The sequence below is a fragment of the Bombina bombina genome, chromosome 6, assembly GCF_027579735.1.
Source record: "Bombina bombina isolate aBomBom1 chromosome 6, aBomBom1.pri, whole genome shotgun sequence".
NCBI lineage: Eukaryota > Metazoa > Chordata > Amphibia > Anura > Bombinatoridae > Bombina > Bombina bombina.
In genome coordinates, this window is record NC_069504.1 from 1058486905 (window position 1) to 1058512343 (window position 25439).

The following is a 25439-nucleotide window of genomic DNA, read 5'->3' on the forward strand; positions in this document are numbered from 1 at the left end:
TGTCCTGATACGTAAAATCATAGAATTCAAAGTGGGTGTACTTTCTTTTTCACATGACTATCTCTGCAGAATACACTCCTATAATTATAGGGGCAATATAAATTATAGTCATGTCTTAGGTACTTAATGCTATTTTAGTTTCATATAAAAGATCTGTAGTGGTTTGTGTATATACAGTAAGAATAGGTATGTGGTTTTGATCTTATAACGTATCTTTACCTATAAAGCCATTATTGGGGCATATGTTTATTCATATACACACCACCCTGTGTCTGTTTACTCAAAGCAATTTTCCATTTAGATGGAGACACTTTATAAACACCTGCCCCTTTTTGTTTATATTGAATAGCACATGCTAAGCATCTATTCAACAGAGGGTAATACGTAGCGTTTATATTTTAACATACATGCCCGTCCTGTTGATGTAATCCAAATATTAACTATGTGTTAAGGACACTAATTAAGCAATAGTAAATATTTAGGAACAGGATATTACAAAACATCCATGTAAATAAATACTTTTTAGTGAATACATTTTGTTTATAAATCACAAATACAAAGAGTGCAGTTCACCTTTTTTGTTTTTAGATTAATATTTATGTATGCTTTTGGGGTGTGTTACTATATACACTAATTGGTTGTGCTTACTAGCCAATTTGCAATATTGTACCTAGGGTTGAATGGCGTACAAACAAATTTGCTGGTAGTTTTAACTTTAAAAATAGACAGCTTAAAACGTTAACCTTTTTATGCAGAAATATTCAAATATGTAAATAGTGATTTTTACAAAAGCAGAACAGTTTTTTTTTTCAAATGTCCCCTTTAGTGTGGTACGGTAGCTGCAGTGTCTTTTTTTTGCCTTTGGGTAACCATTATCACTTGAACTCTTTATTTCATGTTGAATGGTTTTGAGTGTGCACAGCTTTCTTGCTTATTATAGAACAAAATAAATTGTACACAGAATAATCCAGGAAAAGGACCACACAGCTTTATTATAATAAATAAAGACTTTTTTTACATCAGACACTGAAACAAGACTCAAGGTTTTTTTGGAGGGCCACATATACAGAATAATAAAAACCAGGATTTTGCCTGTGTGTGTTGAAGCCATTGATAGTATGGGTCAGTATCTGCATGCTAGTGACACAGGAAACGCAGCCATCAGCAAGTATTTGTGGGTTACATTTATATGACAACCTATGTTGTAATTATCTAGTGCCGTGGGTCACAATCTTCGTAAAGCTGAAACAAAATATAGCGGACCCGTGTGTGCCAACATGTACTGCAGACCAAAATACATTTATGCTTCCATGCAAAATCTAAGAGATGGTTAAAGGGACAGGAAACAAAATTATCAGGCTGAACATATTGAGAAAAGTCACATGAGCAAGACTAGTAACGTCTTGTGACTTAGAAAGTCATGAATGCCCAGGGCTTCCTCACAACAAGAGGTCTATAGGATAACAGCAGACAGACAAGCTGTTAAAAGAGCTTCTCTTGTGCAACAGAAAGGCTAAAACCGCTAGAAAGCTCTATATCACTATATTCTTGGATAGATCACTTAAGACTATACACAAGGAGGAAACTGACTTGCCTCAAAGGTTACTGAATATGCACACACCATATTCTATTAGATACCTCTATCTTTACTCTGAAGGTATTGTAGTTTTCTCTACACAAAAGGAATGTTTATTAGGGTAACACTTGGGTGTGTCAAACAATTTAAATGATCCAATAGCACCTTTGAGTTTCTCTCTTAACCCCATTAGATGGCTGAACAAACTCTCCACATGAAATACTGACCAACAGAGCAGAACACTCTCCTTTTGCACAGGCCACAACTATTTACACACATAAAATACAGGTCTAATTTTTAAAGCAAATAGCAAAATACTAATAAAAATGACATACACGAAGATGAGCAACATAAAATATATAGATCTTTTTTTCTCTCTTTACATCCCAGTGATATGGCAGTGGGATAGATTTCTAGCCCGGCAATATTCTTAGTCCAAAAATTTTCGATTTGTGTTGGCCCAAACAAAGCTACTCGGATCTCTGGCATCATCTGTATGGTGGAAACAAAAAGTTATTAAAAATTGCAACAAATTACTAAAATTTCTTTTAAAGGTTTTAATGTTTTATGCTTCCACAGATCAATTGAATTTTCACAAACCAGAATAACAGTAAATACAAAACCAAAAAAAAAAAAAAAAAAAAAAAATAAAAAAAAAAAAAATTGTATTTCAGTCATTGAAAGAGCATTATCAAAGTCTAGATCTCCAGAGTATGCAGTACCAAATATAGAGGATATATACTGTATATTTACATGTGCTCTGTAGGCAAACACTAGAAGTTTTAAAAAAAAAAAAAGTTATTTGGTTTTCCCAATAACAAAAGGAAACCAATGGTAAATTGCAAAATATACGGTATATCTAAATAGCATAAAGTAAGGAGCAGACTGACCTCTGCAAAAGATAAAATAGAACAATAGGAATGTATTTACATCAAAAGCATTATATTCATTACATTAAAACAGCAAACTCATGTAGATTATTATAATACATTTCATACATTTTATTACAGCTAGTGCTCACACAAAGGGGTGGATTCCAATCTTTCCAAAACAGTAATCAGCCATTCATTTTTTAATTTTTTTCTATTGTTCAAACAAAGCAAATCACAGTCTCTTTTTAAAAAGGGATAGTTCCACTGTAAAGGTTTTTTTTCCCCTGAAGGAGTTTCTGTGATTGGTTTATACAGGCTGCAGCATATACAATATGAGAAATTGTTCATTTATGCTTCTTTTTGCAAAATAAATAGCTGGATTTTGCTCTTTAAACCACAATCCCATCAAACTAGGCTTGCTGACAGATCAGACTCTAGTTATCGTATCACTCAAATGCATCACTTTCTCATCTCTGTACAACTACTTAGAAAGAACAATCAAAAACAAACATTTTAGAGCTTTTGCTCTTCCACCCTCCCACTGTGAGTGTAATTTCCTTCTGCTGTCTGTGTTTACATAGTTTGTCAATAGCCTATAACCTAGATATAGAGGAAACTTCAGTATAGGTAGCTACAGGCTAAATCAGCTCTTTCAAATTCCAATATAAAGGCTAAGGAGCTATTTGTAAACAATTTACTACACCTCTAGCAGGTGTAAAATGGATAATTGGGAACAATTTAAAAGAGAACGTTTAGGTAAAACTGTCCCTTTAAGTCAAAGCTGGGGTTGATAATCCCAATAAAATGTAATCCCCACAAAGAAATGTTACCAGTCAATAATGGCTATCAATCAATAAAAAGCAAAATGAGTCGTGTGTGTTGCAAATGGATAGAGTGGCGTTTCTTGAAAAGTGTTAATCTGAATACCGTTTGTATATGGGCAGATTTACTCAAGGTTTTAAAATGGTAATATCTTAAAAAAAGGTTTGAGTTTCCCCCCCACCCCCATCATTGTGAAAATGATTTGGCAAGATTTTCATTTGAGCATGTGCAATGCCATTATAAATGGGGAGAGAGAGAAAAAGATAGAGATATATATATATATATATATATATATATATATATATATATAAATATATATATATATATATATATATATATATATATACACACACACACACACACACACACACACAGCTAACTGGGAAGTCGAAATTAAATTTCTGATAATAAAAAAAATAAAATATCTGTTATACCCAAACCAGGTAAACCTCCCACAGAACCAAGTAACTATCGCCCAATATCCCTATTAAATGGGGATATAAAAATATATGCCAAGATACTGGCAAACCGGATCAGCAAAATACTCCCAACTTTAGTACATGTAGACCAGGCCGGCTTCGTGCCACTCAGGGAGGCCAGAGACAATACGATTCGAGTTCTCCATTTAATGGAATACGTTAAAACAAAACAGATCCCTGCCGTCCTGGCCTCCACTGATGCAGAGAAGGCTTTTGATAGGCTGAATTGGCCTTTTCTGCATAGTACACTAAGACACTTTGGGTTTGGGGAACTAATGATTAAACGAATTTTCCATCTATATAATGGCCCCTCTGCAAAGGTCCGCGCAAACGGGGTCCTATCACACAGTTTTAACATAAATAACGGGACTAGGCAGGGTTGCCCACTATCACCCATTCTCTTTGTCCTTACAATGGAGATTTTAGCTTGTCATATCAGGAAAAACCCAGAAATTCACGGCATCCCAATCGGTCCAGACTCCCACAAGTTAGCGATGTTTGCAGATGACGTGTTGATCACACTGACTCCTCCCGACATATCACTGCCCAACCTGACCCTGGAATTTGATAATTTCAGTAAATTCTCGCATTTCCATATCAATTATTCAAAATCTGAACTCCTGAATATCTCAATGACCGCCAGTACCTTCGCAGCCTTCACGCCATCATGTCCGTTTAAAATCCAATACTCACATCTAAAATATCTAGGCATAATGCTATCCTCTAATTCCTCGAAATGGTTTGCCCTAAACTACCGACCCCTCTACACTCTATACAACACTCCCTATCCTCCTGAAGGAAGAAGCCCCTGTCGTGGTGGGCAGGATACAATCAATCAAAATGACAATACTCCCCAAAATCTTATATATATTGCAAGCAATGCCAATTACACTCCCTAGACATTCATACAACAACTTCAAAAATCCATTAATACTTTTGTGTGGGGGAGGTCACGCCCGAGGAACATGTATAGATCCCTCCAAAATGGGGGGACTGGCTACCAGAGTTTAAACCTATACTATCACGCATCAGTACTGCAGAGAATCCTGGATTGGCACTGTAGGAGAGACTCCAAAGCATGGGGTTGCGATTGATTCTCAGCTACTTAAATCCCCCAACCCAGGTCCCCTATGCTGGCTCCCTAAAGCCAGCGCACCCCTGCTTGCCAATCATCCACACTTTACCGGCACATATTCAACACCTGGGATCACTTAATAAGACTACATCAGGCCCTGTCCACACTTGTGTCCCCGCTTACCCCAATTTTTCCCACATAGACTAATGGGGGGATACGGTAACAGGAGAAAAGACACACCAATTACTGAACTATTAGACTCTGTCCCATGGCACTCCTGCATACACAAGGCAAACTAAAACCCAGAGAGGAAATCTCACCAATTTGATTTGGCTCCTTTGCCTCATGGCTAAAATATGCACAGTAACGACACTTTATACCAGACTACTCCCAATAAAGAAAACCTTATTAGATTACCGACACTTTTTGAACAAACATGCCTTAGGGGAACACTACCAGAGGTACACTATCACTAGCTAAGGGCATGCTCCAGAACGCACAATCCCCTCCTACTCCCCCCATATACAGCTAATATGGCATAAAGAATTAGGCATAGATATGGATACTGAACAGTGGCTACAAATCTACAGAAACACACGTACCTCCTCCACCTCACCTAAAGTAATTGAACTCAATTACAAAGTACTTATGCGCTGGTACTTGACACCAGTTAGGTTAAATAACAGTTACCCTACCTCCTCACCCTCGTGCTGGAGAGGCTGCACCGAGCGAGGCACCACATTACATATGTGGTGGTCATGCCCCAAACTACACTCATTTTGGAAAGGAATAGAATCCACATTGGGGAAATTAGCAGAGGCAGAGGCAGACTTCCTTTTAAACCCAAAATTGATCCTACTAAACGAGACCCCTCCACTCCGCTGTAAAATTAGAAAGACATTGATACGAATAGGACTCAATAGCGCCAAAACACTGATCGCCCTACACTGGAAGTCCTCTATAACAGTGGTTCTCAACCTAAGTGACCTCAAGGCCCGGTAAGTTTTAGCCGGACCGGTCCAGGGCCCGGTAAGCATCGGGAGTGGGTTGCAGTAGGTTTGGAAGAAATATAAATAAATATATATATATATATATATATATATATATATATACATATACACACACACAGTCTCCCCTCTCTCTCTCTCTCTCTCCTCCCCCCTCTTTCTCTCTCTCCTCCCTCTCTCTCTCTCTCCTCCCCTCTCTCTCTCTGTCTCTCTCTCTCCTCCCCCCCTCTCTCTCTCTCCTCCCCCCCCCTCTCTCTCTCTCCTCCCCCCCTCTCTCTCTCTCTCCTCCCCCCCCTCTCTCTCTCTCTCTCTCTCTCCTCTTTTCTCTCTCCTCCCCCCCCTCTCTCTCTCCTCCCCCCCTCTCTCTCTCTCTCTCTCCTCCCCCCCCTCTCTCTCCTCCCCCCCTCTCTCTCTCCTCCCCCCCCCTCTCTCTCTCTCTCTCCTCCCCCTCTCTCTCTCTCTCTCTCCTCCCCCTCTCTCTCTCTCTCCTCCCCCTCTCTCTCTCTCTCTTTCTCTCTCCTCCCCTCTCTTTATCTCCTCCATCTCTTTCTCTCCTCCCTCTCTTCTCTCTCTCTCCTCTCTCCTCCCTCTCCCTCCCCTCTTTTACAGTGGTTTAATTATGTAATAATTAATTGGTGTCAGTGGGTTCCATATTAATATCCTACTGACACCAATGAATTATAAAATTAACCCACTATAAGGCAATATCGGGTCACGGCCCACCAGCAGGGCCGTCGTGGCCCGGTAGTGGGCCGCGGCCCGGCTGTTGAGAAACACTGCTCTATAATACCCTCACAAGATAGCTGGTTAGAAAATACTGACAAGATGCTTGCATGTGAAGAATATGGATACTTTAAAAGAGGTAAATCTGCATTCTACGCAGATGTTCGTTTCTACTGGGATTCTATCACTATCACACAACCACATAGGATCCCCCATATGACAAATACACCATTAGAATAGGAAAGCTATGAACATATTACTGAACATAGTTTGCCTCATACACTGTTGATTGCGAGTGCCCCACTACCTTATTGCAAGCTACAATTCAGGGATGTCTCTGTCGGATACCATCCTTTTCCCTTTCCCCTCCCTCTCCCCTCTTTATTTTCTTCTCTTTTTATACTTTCTTATGGTTCACTCTAGAAATGATTGTAGGTTCAGAGCAATGTAATTGCAATCCTTTGTAATAGCCCCAACTTAACTGATATACCTGGGCAAGGAGAAGACCAACACTTACAGAGAGCGAATATGGACAATAAAGAACTCTATAAAGGTCTATACTTGCCAAGCAACTCAAAGTCCAGATGCCCACACTTCAGGCATAAGATATCTGGAGTTATTGGACAATATTGTGGATAATAGATCAAAAAGTGTGAACCTTATGATTTTGTGTGCGCAGATCGCACTTTTGTGACTTCTTTACTTTTGTTAAACTGGTTATTTGTTGACAAAATCAATAAAAATTTAATTAAAAAAAATAAATAAATAAAAATAAATAAAATATAATGTAAAATGTACTTGTCTCTTGGTATCTGGTGTTTGCCACAATTTATAACAAACATAAAGACAGAGAGAGGTATATTTGATATTAAATCACAACAGTAGTAAGGACTTCCCATCCCTTTAAACCACTGTGTATGAGCTTGTTATCCAAAGAATCACTATATGAACATTGGAATAGGCCATTTATCTTCATCTACATTCCCAAGAGATCAGTTTACCCATTTACAGCACAGGATTATAAAGTTTTAGTTTCTTTAAAATGAAAATTACCTGCTGCGCTATTAGGTCCAGTCTGCTCTCTAGAGTGTTTGACACCTTTATCTTTTTGTCTGCATTGTAGATCTCAATACCTCCCGCTCTGTTGGCAAAGAGTTGTAACGGTTATTTACAATAATATACTCTGCACATTGTGAAACTACAAAAGAAATATATATTTTTTTTAAATGTATTCGAGATAGAGAGATATATATATATATTTTTTTTTTATTTATTATTTGTGACTCCCTGACTCTGCAACATTTTAATGACCAATATGTCAGTTGTAACCAAAGATAGATCCTCAATATTCTGTTTACAATATCTAAATAACATATCCATATAATAAAATGTATCAAAACAAAAAGGACCTCAAATCACAGTTCGTTATCACTCCCCCTTTAGTAGTTACTTGCTAGCAACAATTGTACACACAGTGCATCACGTTCTCTTTGTATAAGAGACAAGCTGGTTGCAGTGGCTGCTGTCCCTTATGATTCACTTAGAGCTCTTTATTTTATTGGTAACATTTTCTTAAAGAGACATGAAACCCAAAATGTTTCTCTTTAGCGATTCAGACAGAGAATACAATTTTAAACAACTTTCCAATTTACTTCTATTATTTAAATTTACTTCATTCACTTGGTATCCTTTGTTGCACAAGCAGTAACAAAATACTGGGAGTTAGCTGAACACATTGAGTCAGCCAATAACCAAGACGAATATATGTGCAGCCACCAATCAGCAGCTAACTGCCAGTAGTTGCTGTTCCTAAGCCTATCTTGGTATCCTTTTTAAACAAAGATACCAAGAGAACAAAGCAAATTATAGAATACAAAGTAAATTGGAAAAGTTGTTTAAACCTGCATATATCTAAATCATAAAAGAAAAATGTTGGGTTTCACATCCCTTTAAATGTGTTGGTAATGTAGAGATTTTCAATGTTGTAGTTGGTATATTTAAAGGGACAGTCAACACTAAATTGTTATTGTTTATAAAGTTAGATAACTCCTTTACTACCCATTCCCCAGCTTTGCACACATTTAAACCTCTACATTTCTGCCCGTTTCTAAGCCACCATAGACAGCCTCTTATCACAACAGGAGACTGCTAGTTTATGTGAGCCATATAGATAACATTGTGCTCACGCCTGTGGGTTCTGCACGTCAATAGATAAATAAAGTCATGTGTGATCAGGGTGCTGTCAAAAGAGGCTTAGCTACAAGGTAAACAGGGGTTAAAAGTGTATTAATATAACAGTGTTGGTTGTGCAAAAACTGGGGAATAGGTAATAAAAAGGGATTATCTATCTTTTTAAACAATAAAACATTTTGAGTTGACTGTCCCTTTAATACAGGGGGCTGTGAAAGATTTTACAAAATGCAGGATGGTTCCTTACACTTCAGGAGCTCAAATAGTTTTCTTGGTCAATTATTATATTGATTTCCTTCTTAGTAGCTGCCTTGTAGATGGGGACGTTTTTCTGTACAGAAGCCTGAAAATAAACAAACCAAGTTAAAAAATTTCACCACACGTCCTTTAAAAAAAAAAAAAAAAAATTTCCTCCTGAATTTGAAGTCTTTTGCAAGTCAATTCAAGTTTATCACAATTACCTTAATTAAGGGGAGGTCCTGTTTACGACAGCGAATGAATACATTGGGTTCCAGCAGCTGATAGAAACCCTGCAAACCAGAGTACAGATTGTGGTAAGGGATAAGCAGAGTGTGGGTACATGGGAGTCAGTGACAGGGATAGGCAGAGTGCGGGTACATGGGAGGTCAGAGACAGGGAAAGGCAGAGTGCGGGTACATGGGAGTCAGAGACAGGAAAAGGCAGAGTGCGTGGGTACATGGGAGTCAGAGACAGGAAAGGCAGGAGTGCGGGTACATGGAGTCAGAGACAGGGAAAGCAGAGTGCGGGTACATGGGAGTCCAGAGGACAGGGGATAGGCAGAGTGCGGTATATGGGAGTCCGAGAAGGGATAGGCAGAGTGCGGGTACATGGGAGGTCAGAGTGCGGGTATATGGGAGGTCCCGAGACAGGGATAGGCAGAGTGCGGGTACATGGGAGTCCCGAGACAGGGATAGGCAGAGTGCGGGTACATGGAGTCCGAGACAGGGATAGGCAGAGTGCGGGTACATGGGAGTCAGAGACAGGGATAGCAGAGTGCGGGTATATGGAGTCAGTGACAGAAATGACAGATACCTGCAGGATAAGTCCATCTAAACAGGCTCTGATAACGAGCATTATCTTTCACCACCCTAGCAAGTCTCTGCTTGGCTTCATGTAGTAAATCCTGTGCCCAGATAGAGGAAAACAACATTAGTTCCATGTTACATATTACAAAGATACAGATTTATAAAAAGATGCAACAGAAATGTGCCAGGTTTATACATTAGATAGGAGGATTCTGAAGCTTAAAATGGCATAAAACATTTTTTGTTCTCTTGTAATTCAGAAGAAGCATATAAAATATTTAAACAACTTTCCAACTTACTCCTATTATCATATTTGCATTATTCTTTTGTTGTTGTCCTTTATTAAAGGGCAGCAATGCACTACTGGGAGCTAGCGGAACACATTGGTTGAGCCAGAGTGTCTTACCACCATTATATACACACACACAGCACCAATCAGCAGCTATCTCCCAGTAGTGTTGCTCCTTGAGCCCACCTAGGCATGCTTTTCAGAAAAGGATATCAAAAGAATGAAGCAAATTAGATAATAGAAGTAAATTGGAAAGTTGTTTAAATTGCATAATCTGAACCTCAAAGCAATTTGGGGGGGGGGGGGGGGGTTAATGCCCCCTTTAAGTCAATATTACTACAAATGTAAAAAGGAAGTCATGGCTTAAAGTTGGAATGCAATAGGTTCAAATGTGTCAATAGCTTTGCCGTAGATATGGTGTAGGACAAAATGCCAGAAGTAAAAATACATAAGTGCCTGGGAGTATGCACAAAGCAACCATGAGACATAAATAAATTATAGATATGATGTATTCAAAGAGATTAGCCGAGAATATATGTAGTGTATTAAAAAAAAAAAAAGTAAAAAAAAAAAAAAGTTTTGCGGTCGCTTGGTAAAAGCATCTTGAATGTTCTTTATCCACTCCCAGCCTTAGAGGGAGTGTGAACAGTACAATTTTCATTTTAAAATTACAGAAAAAGCAAACACAATTAAAGTAGTAGGGAATCTCATCTCCTCCACTGAGGCCAATTAGGAATAGTTGGCAGAATTCTCAACTACAGTAGATTAGATATTCTGTAGATTTACCTTCCAAATAAAGACAAATCCCACACATACTAAAGCTCTGTTGTGTCTGAGCGCAGATTGTAATAACAAGTTCCTAGCTGGCCACAAACAGCCATAAGGCAACATAATGGCAAAGACCATATCTTTATGGTGACTTTCACATTTACTTCAATATTCTCAAAATAATCTTTGATTTGAGAACATTATTATGAAAAGCATTTACTTTTAAAAGTCCAATCACATTACATTATTAGTACAGTAAAAGAAAGAAAAAAAAAAAAAAAAAAAAGGATGAAGAAAACATTTTGAATTTAAAGTGTAACACCAAGGGTCTAATGTAGACTAAATGCACAATGCTGTGCTATTTATTATGTAAATCTGGATATTCCACCAAGCTTTTTGTTCCTTTTTCAGATTGTGAAATAGTTGAGTAAAGTAAATGTAACTATTTCACTGCCAAAAGCAGCCCCTGATAAAGTGTGTGTGTATATAAACTGCATAATAAAAACTCTGGTTAGGTTAGTTTCAGTGAAGTGGTGAATGGAAAGTTCCCATCCTTTAGTGGTGTGTTTGGTTTATACCTGAATGCACTTCAGTGTTTACATTACAGAGGGCTGTTTATCTGCACACCTTTAAGTGTATTTGTTATCAGTTAGTAATGAAAATACACCTGGACTATACCTACAGAAATCAGGTCATCCCGAGCTTTTCAGTACTTTCAATCTGGCTTGAGTTCAGCAAGTTTGACATCTGTCTGTAAGTGAAAAGGATTCAGTGAACCATACTTTATGAGAGCGAATATTTTTTTTTTTTTTATAAATAATAATATCCTGTCAAGGACATATAGAAAGTGTAGTAAGTTCTATTAAAATAAAAATTAGCTCACCCCCCCTCCCTTTCCCAAAAGAAAAAGTCAAGGGATTTATTATTCTAATTTTTAAACTCTTTGGAGGCCAACAAGGGATGCAACACATTTAATAAAAATTATTTCCAACCCTACCCAGCTACAAAGAGGGTTAAAAAAAGGTTAACAACCCAAAAATGGCAGTATGTAACTGACTTGTCAGAGAAAGGTTAACACAAAGTCAAACAAACGTACATCTTTTTTGCTGTTCAATCTGTTTCTCTTTCTTCTCATAATACTCCCATAATCTTCAGTCTCTGGGTCTGCACCAAGCGACCCTTCTCAACTATTAAAACTCTTCCTCTGCCTACAGTAAAAGGAGGGTAAAAACTGATTACTGATCCAAATAACATTTTATACAATAATATCATCATCAGCAGTAGCATTTATTTGTATAGGCCTGCCAAATTCTGTAGCATTGAGTAGTTTTGTTTTTTTTTTTGTTTTGTTTGTAAGATTGTTGATTATTCATTTTAGAGAGAGCTATCATATTCCAGATGTACTTACATAAAAACGATATTGCTATATGAAGTAAGGGCAAGAATAGTCGCAAAAAAATATGAATGTATTTTTAAGATAATCATCCCTGCACTACTGTGTGTTTAACCCCCCGTAGTACCTGTGGAGTACTGCTAGTCCTGAGTGGAAACAAACTGCTCATCCAATCATCAGCAACAGTTGCACAACTGAGCTGTGTGACTAGCGCTGCTCATGGATCAGCGGCAGGTTTCCACTCAAACTAGCAGTGCTCTGCGGGTCCCAAGTGGTGATTTTAACCCCTTTGCAGGTGTTAAAAACAATAGTGCAGGGTTAATAGCTGGAAGAAAATACATGCTGTAATGAATTAAAGCATGTATTTGTTTTGATTATTATGGCCCTTTAAAAAAGGTTACACACTAAGATATACATTCTAGTTACCTTGGCATCAATTTCTTCAGCTTTCTCATTGGCTTCTTGCTCAATGAAAGCCATCATGTGTTTGATCTGCAAATGGAAAAATAAAAATAAATCACATGATAAATACAAACCAATTGATTTACGGTGTACTCACACACAATAGTCTCTCCTTAACAAAGTCCCATAAAGTAAATATATCTAAGAAAAAAAATCTAAAATTAAAGACTAGTAAGAAAAAGACCAGAGGTGTTATTTTAAAGACACAATGAGAATCTGGGCACTATCTAATGGAACCTTGTCTCAAAACACTGCCATTAAAATTCAGGTCTTCGTTACTTTCAAAAGATTTAATTGTGAGATTTTTGAAAAATAGCCAACGTTAAAATTTGTCAGAAAAAAAAAATAAATCACTACTCATTTGAAGTAAAGACTATGGGGTCGATTTATTATGATGCAGTCGGACATGATCCGCTGCCCGACATCGCTAAATGCAGACCGCATACACTGTCGGCATTAAAATTGCACAAGCATCCTAGAGAAATGCTTGTGCAATTGCCGCCCCCCCTGAAGATTCGGACAATCCGGCTGCTAGCAGGGGATGTCAATCATCCCGATCGAAACGATTGCAGTCTGCTGCCTGAGAGGGTGGCGGATGAAGGAGCAGCGGTTTTAAGATCGCTGTTTCTTAACTTATATTTCTGGTGCACGCCTCACGCAGAAACTGTGGCATTTGCAGCATGTTAAATCAGCCCATAAGTGCTATTTCATTGTCTTGTTATCGGGCATTTGTTGTTTATGCAAAACTACTGTATTACTAACCTTGTTTTAACCCCAGTTGGTGGATCCTGTTAAAGGGGGAAAGCAAAGGACTGCTAAGATATTGAGCTGTATAATTTAAAAGATAAACTATATGATGATTATCGTATATACATAACAGCCATTCTTTACAGCTTCATTTACAAATGTTCTACTTTACAGACAGTAGTAGATAAATGAAAAACTAATTCCAAACAAACTAATGAGAACAAACATAGCACTGTTTATAGCAGAAACCGAGGCTTGTCCAGCACAGAGACCTAGCAAGATGTACAATACAAGCATAATACTGTCCTTCAGCATTCCACTAGTGTTTAGCAAACACAACTCTATGCACCTGCTGGTGGGATCTCCGTAGCTAGGGCACAAAGGTCACTCATATAGTAATAACTATTGACTACGGTAAATTACCATTACAGACAAGATGTAAAGCTAAGTCTGAGAACATGAAAGTAAAACACATTCTAAAAATGCTGGCAAAGACAACCAAAAATTCTAAAGGGTGCCCAGAGTGGGGCAAGAGACCTGAAATGCCAATTCTTGAAGTGATGTTAAATCCTAGCGTTTGTGAAACGCTAGGATTTACCAATGCAACAAATAAAGGGCACTTTCAGCATGGAGTATTTTATACGTTGAGAGTTAAAGTTCTTTTGTCTGCAACGTTCGCTGCGCTGAGCGCCTCAGGCAGCCCATGGTAGAACACTATTTTATCACTGAGGTGATTTTAGCCTATAGCGTGCTAGCTATCCAGCATAATCCCAGCTGGCCCGCACGGCTATTGGCTAAGAGGTGTAAACATCCTCTCATTGAAAAAATAGCATTCTGCTGCAGACAAATATAGGAATTTTCTGCATGAGGTATTTGATACTTCAAGACTGAAAGTCCCCTTTATTTGTTGCACTGGTAAATCCTAGCGGTTTAGAAACGCTAGGATTTACTATCACGTTAATATAATAAACTCCTTATATTAAAGCACATGATACAGGAGGAGTGGAAATATAAATAACTTTAAAATTTGTCCCAAAAAAAAAAATATAATAATCTCCACTAAATTTGATGTTCAGACTAAGGGGCTGATTTATCTAGCGGACATGATCTGCTGTAGCGATCACGTCTGCCAGACATCGATAAATACCGACAGCATTTATCATTGCACAAGCAGTTCTGGTGAACTGCTTGTGCTATGCCACCCCTGCAGATTTGCTAGCAGGGGGGTGTCAATCAACCCGATCATATGAGATCGGCCGGATTCATGTCCGCAGCCTCAGAGGCAGCGGACGAGTTAGGGAGCAGCGGTCTTAAGGCTGCTGCTTCTTAACTCCTGTTTCCGTGCAGAAACAGGGGCATACGGCCCAATTCGGGCTGTGATAAAAAGATTTTGCTTTATCATGCATTTGTTGATTATGCAAATCTAATGTATTTACTGGTTCTTTAAAATCACACAATCCCAGTGAAACACCATTTTAAAATGATGTGCAGCTCATGTGTACAATAATCAATACTTTCCTGCAAAGCAATATATATATATTATTACTAATTGCATTTTAAGGGACACTAAAGTCAAAATTAAAAATTCATGATTACGATAAAGCATGCAGTTTTTAACAACTTGTAATTTACTTGCCTATGCTCAGGAGCAGCAGTGCACTACAGGAGCTAGCTGCCGATTGAATGCTGTTTATATATGTCTCTTGTCATTGGCTCACCATATGTATTCAGCTAGCTCCCAATAGTGTATTGCTGCTCCTTGAAAAAAAAAAAAAAAGGGGGAAATGCCAAGAGAATGAAGCAAGTTTGATAATAGAAGTAAATTAGAAATAGATAGTATGCTCTCTTAACCATTAAAGAGAGTTTTAGGTTTCATGCCCCTTTAAGTCTTAAATTAAAAATTAGTTGGTGGTTAAATTGCTGCAATTATTCAAAGTAAAGTTGCAACAAGTGCCTTAAAAATGAATAAACGTTACATAAAGTGTGTGTGTAATATATATATTATTATTTTTTTCCAGTATTGGTTTATTTTCCTCTGGAATACCCTTCTAAAATTCATGCGACACCTCTATTTGTATATGCTCATTACATCCACTGAGTCCAGAGATATAAAATATGGTGGTTAGACGTATACATATTCAGTATGTCACTAAAAACCTATTAAGATTAAAATAGATATTAAACACTTTAAGACTGCAATATAAGAATTTTAAAATTACATGTAAATAAATAAAACGCCTTGCTATATACTTTATTTTGTTCCTTTTTCTAAAATGTACTTCTTAAAATTGTGGTCATTCCAATTCATGTTAAAAATGGAAGTACAGACTAAATCTGTACTTAAAAGGGACATGAAACCCAATTTTTTTTCCTTTCATGATCTAGAAAGATAATGCAATTTTTTAAAAAACTTTCTAGTTTACTTCTATTATCTAATTTACTTAATTCTCTTGATATACTTTGCTGAAAAACATATCTTGATAGGCAGTAGTTGCTGATTGGTTGCTGCACATAGATGCCTCGTGTGATTGGCTCACCCATGTGCATTGCTATTTCTTCAACAGAGTATATCTAAAGAATTAAGCAAATTAGATAATAGAAGTAAATTGGAATGGTGTTTGAAATTGTATTCTCTACCTGAATCATGAAAAAAAATGTTTGTGTTAGTGTCCCTTTAAAAAGGGACATTAAACCCAAATGTTTATTTTGTGATTCAGAGACAGCAAGCAATTTTAAACAACTTTCCAATTTACTTCTATTGTCTAAATGTGTTTTGGTCTCTTGATATTCTTTGTTGAAAAGCATACCTAGGTAGGATCAGGAACTTTTTTTATTGATGGTTGCATTTTTTTTTTTTGGCTCAACCATGTTCATTGCGGTTTCGTTGTTAAATTTCTTGTGCACATGACTCCTGAAGCATATACCAGACCAAGCACACACATCCGACACTCAACCGTGCTTTACATGCAGGTAACCTTTTTTGGTGTGGGAGGGGACGCTTCTTATAAAAGTTAAGCCTACTGTACAAATATTTTTATGTGAATCTGAAAAATTAACTTCTACCAGGGAGCTTTAACTTCCAAGGTGTGTCCATGATTATGATTAAATATTCCAGAGGTTAGAAGAAACTCGGAAATTTAATCTTTGGCTTCATTTAAAAAACAACAGCCTTTTGCTTACAGGATACAGTTGTCTACATTTTTTGTGTAAACTAAACATATTTATTAAATACAACGCAAAAGATCAGTGCCTGCCCAGACTGGATATACTCCATGTTCTGTGTACCCTTCCAAATCCAGAAGAGAGCAGATTTTCCCAGCAAAATATTTACTATCAACAAAAACCCTGCATAGAAAGTTCAGGGAAGATCCACCCTTGGCAAGTAACTGTTAAAAACTGCTTTAAATAGTTTATTCATTTATTTTAAATTTTAAAATCAGTTGTATCACTAAACAATTATGTTATATAGTATTTGCTCTGCTTACAATCCCTAGAATTCAAGCTTAGGCAGATTGAAGGTGTAAAATAGTTTCAAAATAAATATAACCAGTATAAATAGGTATCGTTCCACAGATAAAAAGAGGGGGGAAAAAAAAAAAAAAAAAAAAACGGACAAGCAGAAAGTGAAAGATTTTTTTTTTCTACAATAAAAGTAACATCAGAACAAGGGGTTATAATAGATTAAGAATAAAACTTGAGAACAGAAGAACTACCCAAGAAAAAAAAAAGAAAAAAAACACTTTATATACTACTATTTTGGTTAGTGCAGACCCTAGATAATTATATACTAAAGATAATCTATCTTGTACTGTTAACGTATATACTAATAGATTAACCCATTAAGGACACAGCTTTCAGTTTGCTCAATTGTTTTACTGAACGGAAAATTCCGTCATATGTCCTTAAGAGGTTAAGATGCCTAAGCACTTTTACAGAAAAGAGTGGTTGTTTCAGGTGGTAAGACTCAATAAAGGTGGTAAGAAAAAAGGGAATTCAAGAATGCCTTTAATATTTATAAGGCTATCCCAAGAATGAATTAAATTTACACTTAGAAAGAAATATGGGTTCTTCTGGTCCCTCTATCAGCTCCAGGGACAAAGTCAAAATTAAACTGATTCAGACAGAACATATTTATTTTCTTTAGCAAGAAACTTTCCAATTTACTGGTATACTTTGTTAAAGAGTAGGCCCAGCAACGCACTACTGGGACCTAGCTGAATGCATCTGATGGTCAAATGACAAGCAGCACGTATATACAGCCTCCAATCACCAACTAGCTACCAGTGCAATGCAGCTACTGAGCCTATCTAGGTAGGCCCTTTAACAGAAAAATATCAAGAGATCAAAGCATATTTAACAACAAAAGTAAATTGGAAAGTTGATAAAAAGTCCATTCTCTATCTGAATAATTACAATTTCATTTTGAATTTACTGTCCTTTAACATCAAAGCTGATATCTGCAGCTTTGGGATCCCCATACATAGTGTGGCAAGCACAGCACTAAAAGCTATCACTCCAGAGTGTGCCACACATGGCACAGGATTCTGATCCCAGCCATGCACAGCACAAGTGCCACATATTGCACTAGTACTAATGATTTAGCACACAATGTCGACCCCCCTGATCCAGTGGGTAATAAAGGTTTTGGAGAATTAAGATTATGCCATTATTGCTTACCATCCAGATTATACCAATATTAAAGACTTCCATCAATAGTATAATAAATGGATTGATGAAAAACAAGTTTTAACATGGGGTCATTTATTTTTCATAATTTAACGCAAATATAATGGAAGAAACACAAGAGTCAAAATATATCCTACTGGGCATCACTTGGACATGTTTGGATACATGACAGCACTGGACCAACAACGTTATGAAATCTAGACTCGTGAAACATAATGCACAACAATCTAACTGAACAGAATGCTTGGTGGGGATATATATCATATAATGATATTGTAAAAGCCATCAAAGAAATTGAACATTAGAAAGCAAGTAACACATATAAGGAACTCGCTGTATGAAAATTGGTGGTTGGGGCTTATAGATGCTACTGATGGTAAATTACTGCAGCTAGAACTGTACGGCCATCGCGCTTATTGCTCCATAAGGGGCGGTTATATAGCGTGAGGGTAATGTGTTAAACCTAGATCAGCGTCACGATCACGGGATAGCCCGCTGGGCCTATATCTACAGGGGACATCTCACGACCCCCAACACCAGCCCGTTATCTTACCTGCTTCTGCACATCAGCGTCGCTCAGAGCCATGGTGACGACTTGGGTAGTAACTGCGGAGTGAGGAATAAAATGAGAGAAAGCCCCGAGACTTAACGACCACCCGGTACAAGCAAAATGACAGCAAACACCGGTCTCTTCCTCTTATACGTCAGTCAGCTGACTTACACTTTACAACACCCACTTCCTGGTCAGGTGACGGGTCCCATGGAAACTAATCACGCCCAGTCTGAAAAGACACGCCTCTTTCGATGACCCCGCCCACAAACTGTTTCCCTGTACGTACACAGGAAGGTCACAGATGTCACCTTGCTGTTCCTACCTGTGTGTCAGGAGAGCATGCACAACTGCTGCTATATGGGAACACTCTTCAGGTTCCCTATAAATTACATGAGTACATTTTGTTTTATACGGTATGTCACAGTCTAATCAATAGCATTTGTTTGTTATATAAAAATAGCAAAATATGCTGGTAAAGTACTTTTGTCATGAGTTTTACTGATTTGCGTTTTTAGTGTATAGCCCCCTTTGTTGCCAGTAATCATTGCCAAATAAGTTGTTTTACTTGTCACAAAATCGGCAATAGTTCTGCCAAAATAAGCTGTTTTGCATAAAAAGGTAAGTGAAAAACAATCTACTATTATCCTGTAGGACTGAGAAGGATGTTTACACACAGTGATGAAGGATTCTCTGATACTGTGTTGCTACTGGCTGCTGGTGATAAGTAGGGTACATTTAATATGATTAAAGAAACCCTTTATCCAAACTGGGATCGGAAAAGGTTTGGGTTTCTTAATAGTTTGGATTTTGAATATTTATCTTTGAAATGGATCAGTTTGGAGAGGGGATAGAACATACATGTCCTAATACAGCTTATATATGTAACCTAAAGATAGTTTTATATATTTTTTAATACATTTGTATACATAGTACAATCTATCTGCCACTATAACTCTACCCTTACATCGGTCCTTGACAATCTGGCCCCACCTACCATAGCTCGGAAATCACACACTCATCCTCAGCCCTGGCATACTCCTCTATCACTGTACCTACGCAGATGTTCCCGTAGTGCTGAGCGACACTGGAGAAAATCTCAGAGTTCAGCTGACTTTCTTTACTACAGGTTCATCTTGAACTCTTACTATTCTGCCCTTAATCTTTATAAGCCACATTACTTCTCTACTCTTATTTTTACTCTTTCTTCAAACCCAAAACGTCTGTTCTCTACGTTCAATTCTCTTCTCCGCCCAACCCCATCTCCTACTACAACCTCTCAGCTAAAGATTTTGCCAGCCACTTCAATAACAAAATTGACTCCATCAGAAATGAAATCAGCTCTTAACATACTACCAGTCTCCCACCCCCGCAAAAGCTCATAATCATCCAAAACCCACATAGCCATAAATTTAGTTCTTTTGCCCCTGTTACTGAGGAAGAAGTTTTTGCCCTTATACTGTACTCTCACCTAACTACATGTCCTCTCGACCCCATCCCCTTACAGCTACTCCCTTCCCTCTCTTCTACCCTTACCTCTATACTCACACACATACTTAACCTCTCCCTAATACCCGTATATTTCCTTCATCTCTAAAACAGGCACTGGTTACACCTATCTTCAATAAACCTTTTTTCGATCCAACCTCCACCATCCATCTACCGCCCTATTTCCCTACTCCCTCTTGACTCAAAGCTTCTTGAAAAGCTAGTATATGCCATCACTCCCCCATCATTCCACAGAGACAGCAATGTTAAGCAACAACCTACTTACAGCAAAATCCAAAGGCCACTTCTCTCTGCTTATCCTCCTTGATCTGTCTGCAGCCTTTGATACTGTCGATCACCCTCTTTTGCTCCAAACCCTTCAATCCTTCGGAATTTGTGATACAGTTCTCTTGTGGTTCTCTTCCTATCTGTCTAACTGTACCTTTAGTGTAGCCTTCTCTGGAGCATCTACTGCCCCATTACCACTTTCTGTTGGGTACCGCAAGGCTCTGTCCTCGGTCCCCTTCTCTTCTCAATCTACACATCCTCATTAGGTTCCTTAATAAAGTCCCACGGGTTTCAATATCATTTGTATGTTGATGACACCCAAATCTACCTCTCTGCACCAGACCTATCTCCTTCCTTGCTAACCAGTGTAACTAACTGTCTTTCTCATATCTCATCTTGGATGTCCTCTCACTACCTTAAAGGGACAGTAAAGTCATATTTAGACATTCATGATTTAGACAGAACAGTTTTAAACAACTTCCCAATTTACGTCTATTATTTAATTTGCTTCCTTCTCTTTGTTATCCTTTGCTAAAAGGTTTATCTTGGTAAGCTCAGGAGCATCAAAGAACCTAGGTTCTAGCTGCTGATTGGTGGCTGCATATATATATACCGATTGTCTTACCCATGTGTTCAGTTAGAAACCAGTAGTGCATTGCTGCTCCTTCAACAGATGATACCAAGAGAATTAAACACATCTGATAATAAAAGTGTCAGCCGTATAGAGTCAGTCCAGGATTAGGCCCAACTGCAAGAGTGATAATTGATACACACGCTAGCACACTGAGAGAAAACCAGGATGTGACCCACTCAGGAAAGAAAAAAACAGTTAGTATGCAGGAAAAGAAAACTATGTACTCACAGATGATGCAGGGTCACAGGAACAGGTACTTGATGAGAAGTAGGAGTAATGTACAGAAACTAAAAAGCAGGCTGAGGATATTCCGTTAGAGTGGTCAGGCAAAGCAGAGGTCAGTATCACTTTAAAGCAGGCAGAGGATGACCTGTTAGAGTGGTTAGGCAAAGCAGAGGTCAGTATTACATTAAAGCAGGCAGCAGATGATCCGTTAGAGTGGTCAGGCAAAGCAGAGGTCAGTATCACTTTAAAGCAGACAGAGGGATCCATTAGAGTGGTCAGGCAAAACAGAGGTCAGTATCACTTTAAAGCAGGCAGAGGATGATCTGTTAGAGTGGTCAGGCAAAACAGAGGTCAGTATCATCAGGATGATCTGTTAGAGTGGTCAGGCAAAGCAATTGTCAATGTCCCTTTAAGCAGGTTTAAGGATTTGGCAATAGAGTGGTCAGGCAAAGCAGTGGTCAATGTCCCTTTAAGCAGGTTTAAGGATTCGGCAATAGAGTGGTAAAGCAAAACAATGGTCAATGTCCCTTTAAGCAGGTTTAAGGATTCGGCAGCAGAGTGGTCAGGCAAGCAATGGTCAAATGTCCTTTTAAGCAGGTTTAAGGATTCGGCAGCAGAGTGGTCAGGCGAGCAATGGTCAAATTTCCCTTTTAGCAGGTTTAAGGATAAGGCACTCATGGTCAGGATAGGAGCCAGGAAGCAGGAAGAGATATCCGACAAACGGGCACCAGAGAGAAGTCTCGCTGGAGATTTAAAAGCTGAGACGAGTTAGGGGGCGTGACACAGGAAGGCCGCGTCACGTTGCCTAGTAACGTGACGCAGCCTTCCTAAGACAGAGAGAGAGATCCGGGAGCCGCAGCAACAGGGCAATGATCAGATCATGACAAGAAGTAAAGTGGAAGTTGTTTAAAATTGTATGTTCTACCAAAATCACAAAAGAAAAATTTGGGGTTTCATGTCCCTTTAAGCTAAAGCTCTCCAAAACGGAGCTCCTTATTCCTCCCCCCTTCTTCCAAAATCTCCACCCCCCCATTTCTCTTTTTTTTTTTTATAATTTCTTTTTATTGAGGTTCACCATATAATACAGCATAATCAAACCAAAAATATGATCTTTGTGGGTATGAACAGAAAAAAATAATACCTCACAATATAGAGATTTACCTAACATGACATATAACATACGTGTATTAAATTTCTCCCACACCAAGATCAGGTAGGTAAAAAGAAAAACACAAAACACTTGTTCTTGACCTCACTTTTCCAAACTACGAACAATCCTTCCAAAAAGAAAGAAAAAAATCTGATTAGCTTACATTTAGTTTCTACTAAGTTGAAGATCTGCGTACCTCGGCATCGAAAAATACCAGAAAGGAAAAAAGAAAAAGAGACAACAACAGGAAAAAAAGCACGAAACGCAAAAGGAGGAGGGAGAGGGAGCGGAAGGAAGGGAAAAGAAAGAGAGAGAGGAGAAAAAAACAAACACAAAACAAAAAAAAAAACAAAGGGTTAACCTATATCAAGTGACCCTCTCTGTTAGCCATAACCTGGGTAAAACACCAGATATAATCAGATTTAAGAATGGCACTGCATTCTGGAAAGGTTTCAAAAAGTGACCCTGCTGCTCTGATGTCCAAGAACTAATCAGGCTTCCCCATTTTTTAAAATAATTTTTAAACTGCTTTCTGAATCGGCCTTAAGGTTCTGCCTTTCTACAAACATCTGGGTTTTTGATAACATTAGTAACTTCCCTAATGCAGGGAGTTTCTCTTTGTCTCCATTTTTTAAAAAGTAACTGCGTGCCACCAAAATAACTAAATTGCCAACTGCCGTATGTGGGCCTCTTTTTTTAAGAAAAATACATGCTCTGCCTGTAACTCAATTTACTCTGGAGATAGCAGTTCAACCAATACTGAGCCTTTGCCCAGTATTGCCTAACTTTTGGACAACTCCAAATACAATGTATGTGATATCCCTTTAAATCTGAACCTGCATAAGCACTTCCTTCCTATTTAAGGAAGTGCTTACCCCTCAATCAGGGCCTGAAAATTGAAGCTGTTTATCACTTCTCCTTGCTCCTCTGTGGAGCTACTACCACATTGTGCTATTGTTACTTTAACCTTCAGGTCTTTTACTTCGCCTTCGATACCCGCTGGGTATCTACAGTTACCTCTTTTCAGACCGGGATCATCTTCCGGATTCATCCGCCAATCGGAACTTCTTTCACCACGCCGAAGTCGCGCTCACACCAAACAGATGCTGAACCTAAGAGCTGCAACTTACCTCTCAGCCTTTATTTCTAAAAGGCATTACCGCTCTCCACGCTTCTTTCCACCGCTACTGTTAAGATAAGTACCGCTCTCCACGCTACAATTTATTCATTCATAAAGGTTAAACCTTAAACACCATTGTTTTTATTGGAGTTATCTATAACCTTTATTTTTCATATTCTAATTATCACACTATTAGATAACTTTTGGTTATCACAGAATTTTCAGGCCTATAAGGTTATAACCTGTAGAATATAGGATGGATCCTAGTGAAATAAAAAAAATTCACCAACATTCATCAAAAATTAGAATATCTAGCCAGGGCCTTAACTGAGGTACAATCAGAAAATAAAGCACTTAAAACTCTAGTAAAAGAATGTTTACCAGCCAAGAGCTCAGAAGTCCCTGAACCTCACATTAACTATCCTCAACCCTTTTCTGGTAAACGAAGTGAATATAGAGACTTTAAAAATGCTTGCAAATTACTTTTTCATTAAGGCCTAAAACTTATCACTCTGAGAGAATCAAGGTTTGTACTACCATCTCCTTCCTCCAGGGGAGCCTCGCTCATGGGCTAATAGATATTTTGAGAATAACCATCCAATCTTAGATTCCCTGGAAGAATTTTTTTTAGCCATGACATCCTTATATGAGGACTCTCATTCCCAGATGACGGCAGAAACGAAATTGAGATCCCTAAAACAGGTAAGAGGAATATAGAAGACTATATTACCGAATTCCAAATGTGGATAGATGATTCCAAATGGAATGAAATTAGTTTGAAGAACCAGTTCAGACTGGGAATTTCAGAATTGTTAAAAGATGAGTTGTCCCGTTTGGAGATGCCCGAAACCCTGAATGGACTGATGAAATTAAGTACTACCCTGGATCGGCGATTACGTGAAAGGAAGGCTGAGAGAGCTACCTATGACGTACCACCTAGACGTCCGTATCTTTACACACCCAACCAGGAAAAGGGTACTTCAAATCAAACCCCAAAGATTGGTGCCATAAAAGGACCTTTAACACCTGAAAAAAGGCCAGACGCAGATCTGAGAATCTTTGCTTATATTGTGGGCAAAAAGAACACTCAGTTAATAATTGCCCAATTCTTCAAAAGCAGAAGAAGGGTAAGATTCATTCAAAACATAATATTTTATACTTCACTCAAAACCCTCAACTGACTCTTAACCTTTCTTTACAGTGGGATCAGAAAAACGTGCAGTCTAATGCATTGATCGATTCTGGGGCAGCCGGAAATTATATCGATATTTCTTTTGTTGATTTAAATAAAATTCCTATTGTTTGTAAGGCACAACCAGTCTCTGTTAAACTCATTGATGGTTCCCTCATACAACATGGTCCCATTACCCATCAAACGATACCTTTACTAGTGACAACTGACAATGGACATACTGAATATCTTACTTTTGACTTAATTTCCATCCACATGCATACACTTATTTTTGGCTTTACATGGTTAAAAAAACATAACCCCAGCATTGACTGGTCCACTCCACAGGTATCATTAGCATCACCATTCTGTTTAAAAACATGTTATCCAGATCAGTTAATCTCTGCTATTGAACCCGAATTACCAGAAATTTATCAGGATCTGGCAGAGGTGTTTGATCTAAAAGAGGCAGAAAACCTCCACCCTCATAGGGAGTTTGATTGTCCAATTGATCTGATACCGGGCTCTCAAATTCCTCACGGAAAAATATACCCACTTTCACAAGAGGAACTTACTTACGTTCCTATTTAGACGACAATCTCCGAAAAGGTTTTATATCCCACTCAACATCTCCAGCTGCTGCTGGAATGTTCTTAGTACGTAATAAGGACGGTACAA

At 38.2% G+C, this 25439-nt stretch overlaps 1 protein-coding gene and 1 long non-coding RNA gene across 2 annotated transcripts in view; one reads left to right on the top strand and one right to left on the bottom strand.

The window, feature by feature from the left end:
* Positions 1 to 973: 973 nt before the first annotated feature.
* On the bottom strand, positions 974 to 18882 carry ATP6V1E1 (ATPase H+ transporting V1 subunit E1). The gene is given in 14 exon segments (XM_053718877.1): positions 974 to 2035; positions 2038 to 2068; positions 7608 to 7693; positions 8970 to 9087; positions 9206 to 9274; positions 9798 to 9818; positions 9820 to 9888; positions 11530 to 11562; positions 11565 to 11598; positions 11940 to 11989; positions 11991 to 12038; positions 12041 to 12055; positions 12667 to 12732; positions 18689 to 18882. Coding segments are annotated over 14 exon segments (702 nt in total). The 5' UTR covers positions 18722 to 18882; the 3' UTR covers positions 974 to 2006.
* A 109-nt stretch (positions 18883 to 18991) lies between these two features.
* The window catches only part of LOC128662448 (uncharacterized), a 60181-nt gene continuing 53733 nt past the window's right edge, over positions 18992 to 25439 (top strand). The window contains exon 1 of the long non-coding RNA XR_008402781.1: positions 18992 to 19101. This is a non-coding gene — a long non-coding RNA (uncharacterized LOC128662448). The remainder of the gene's footprint in view (positions 19102 to 25439) is intronic.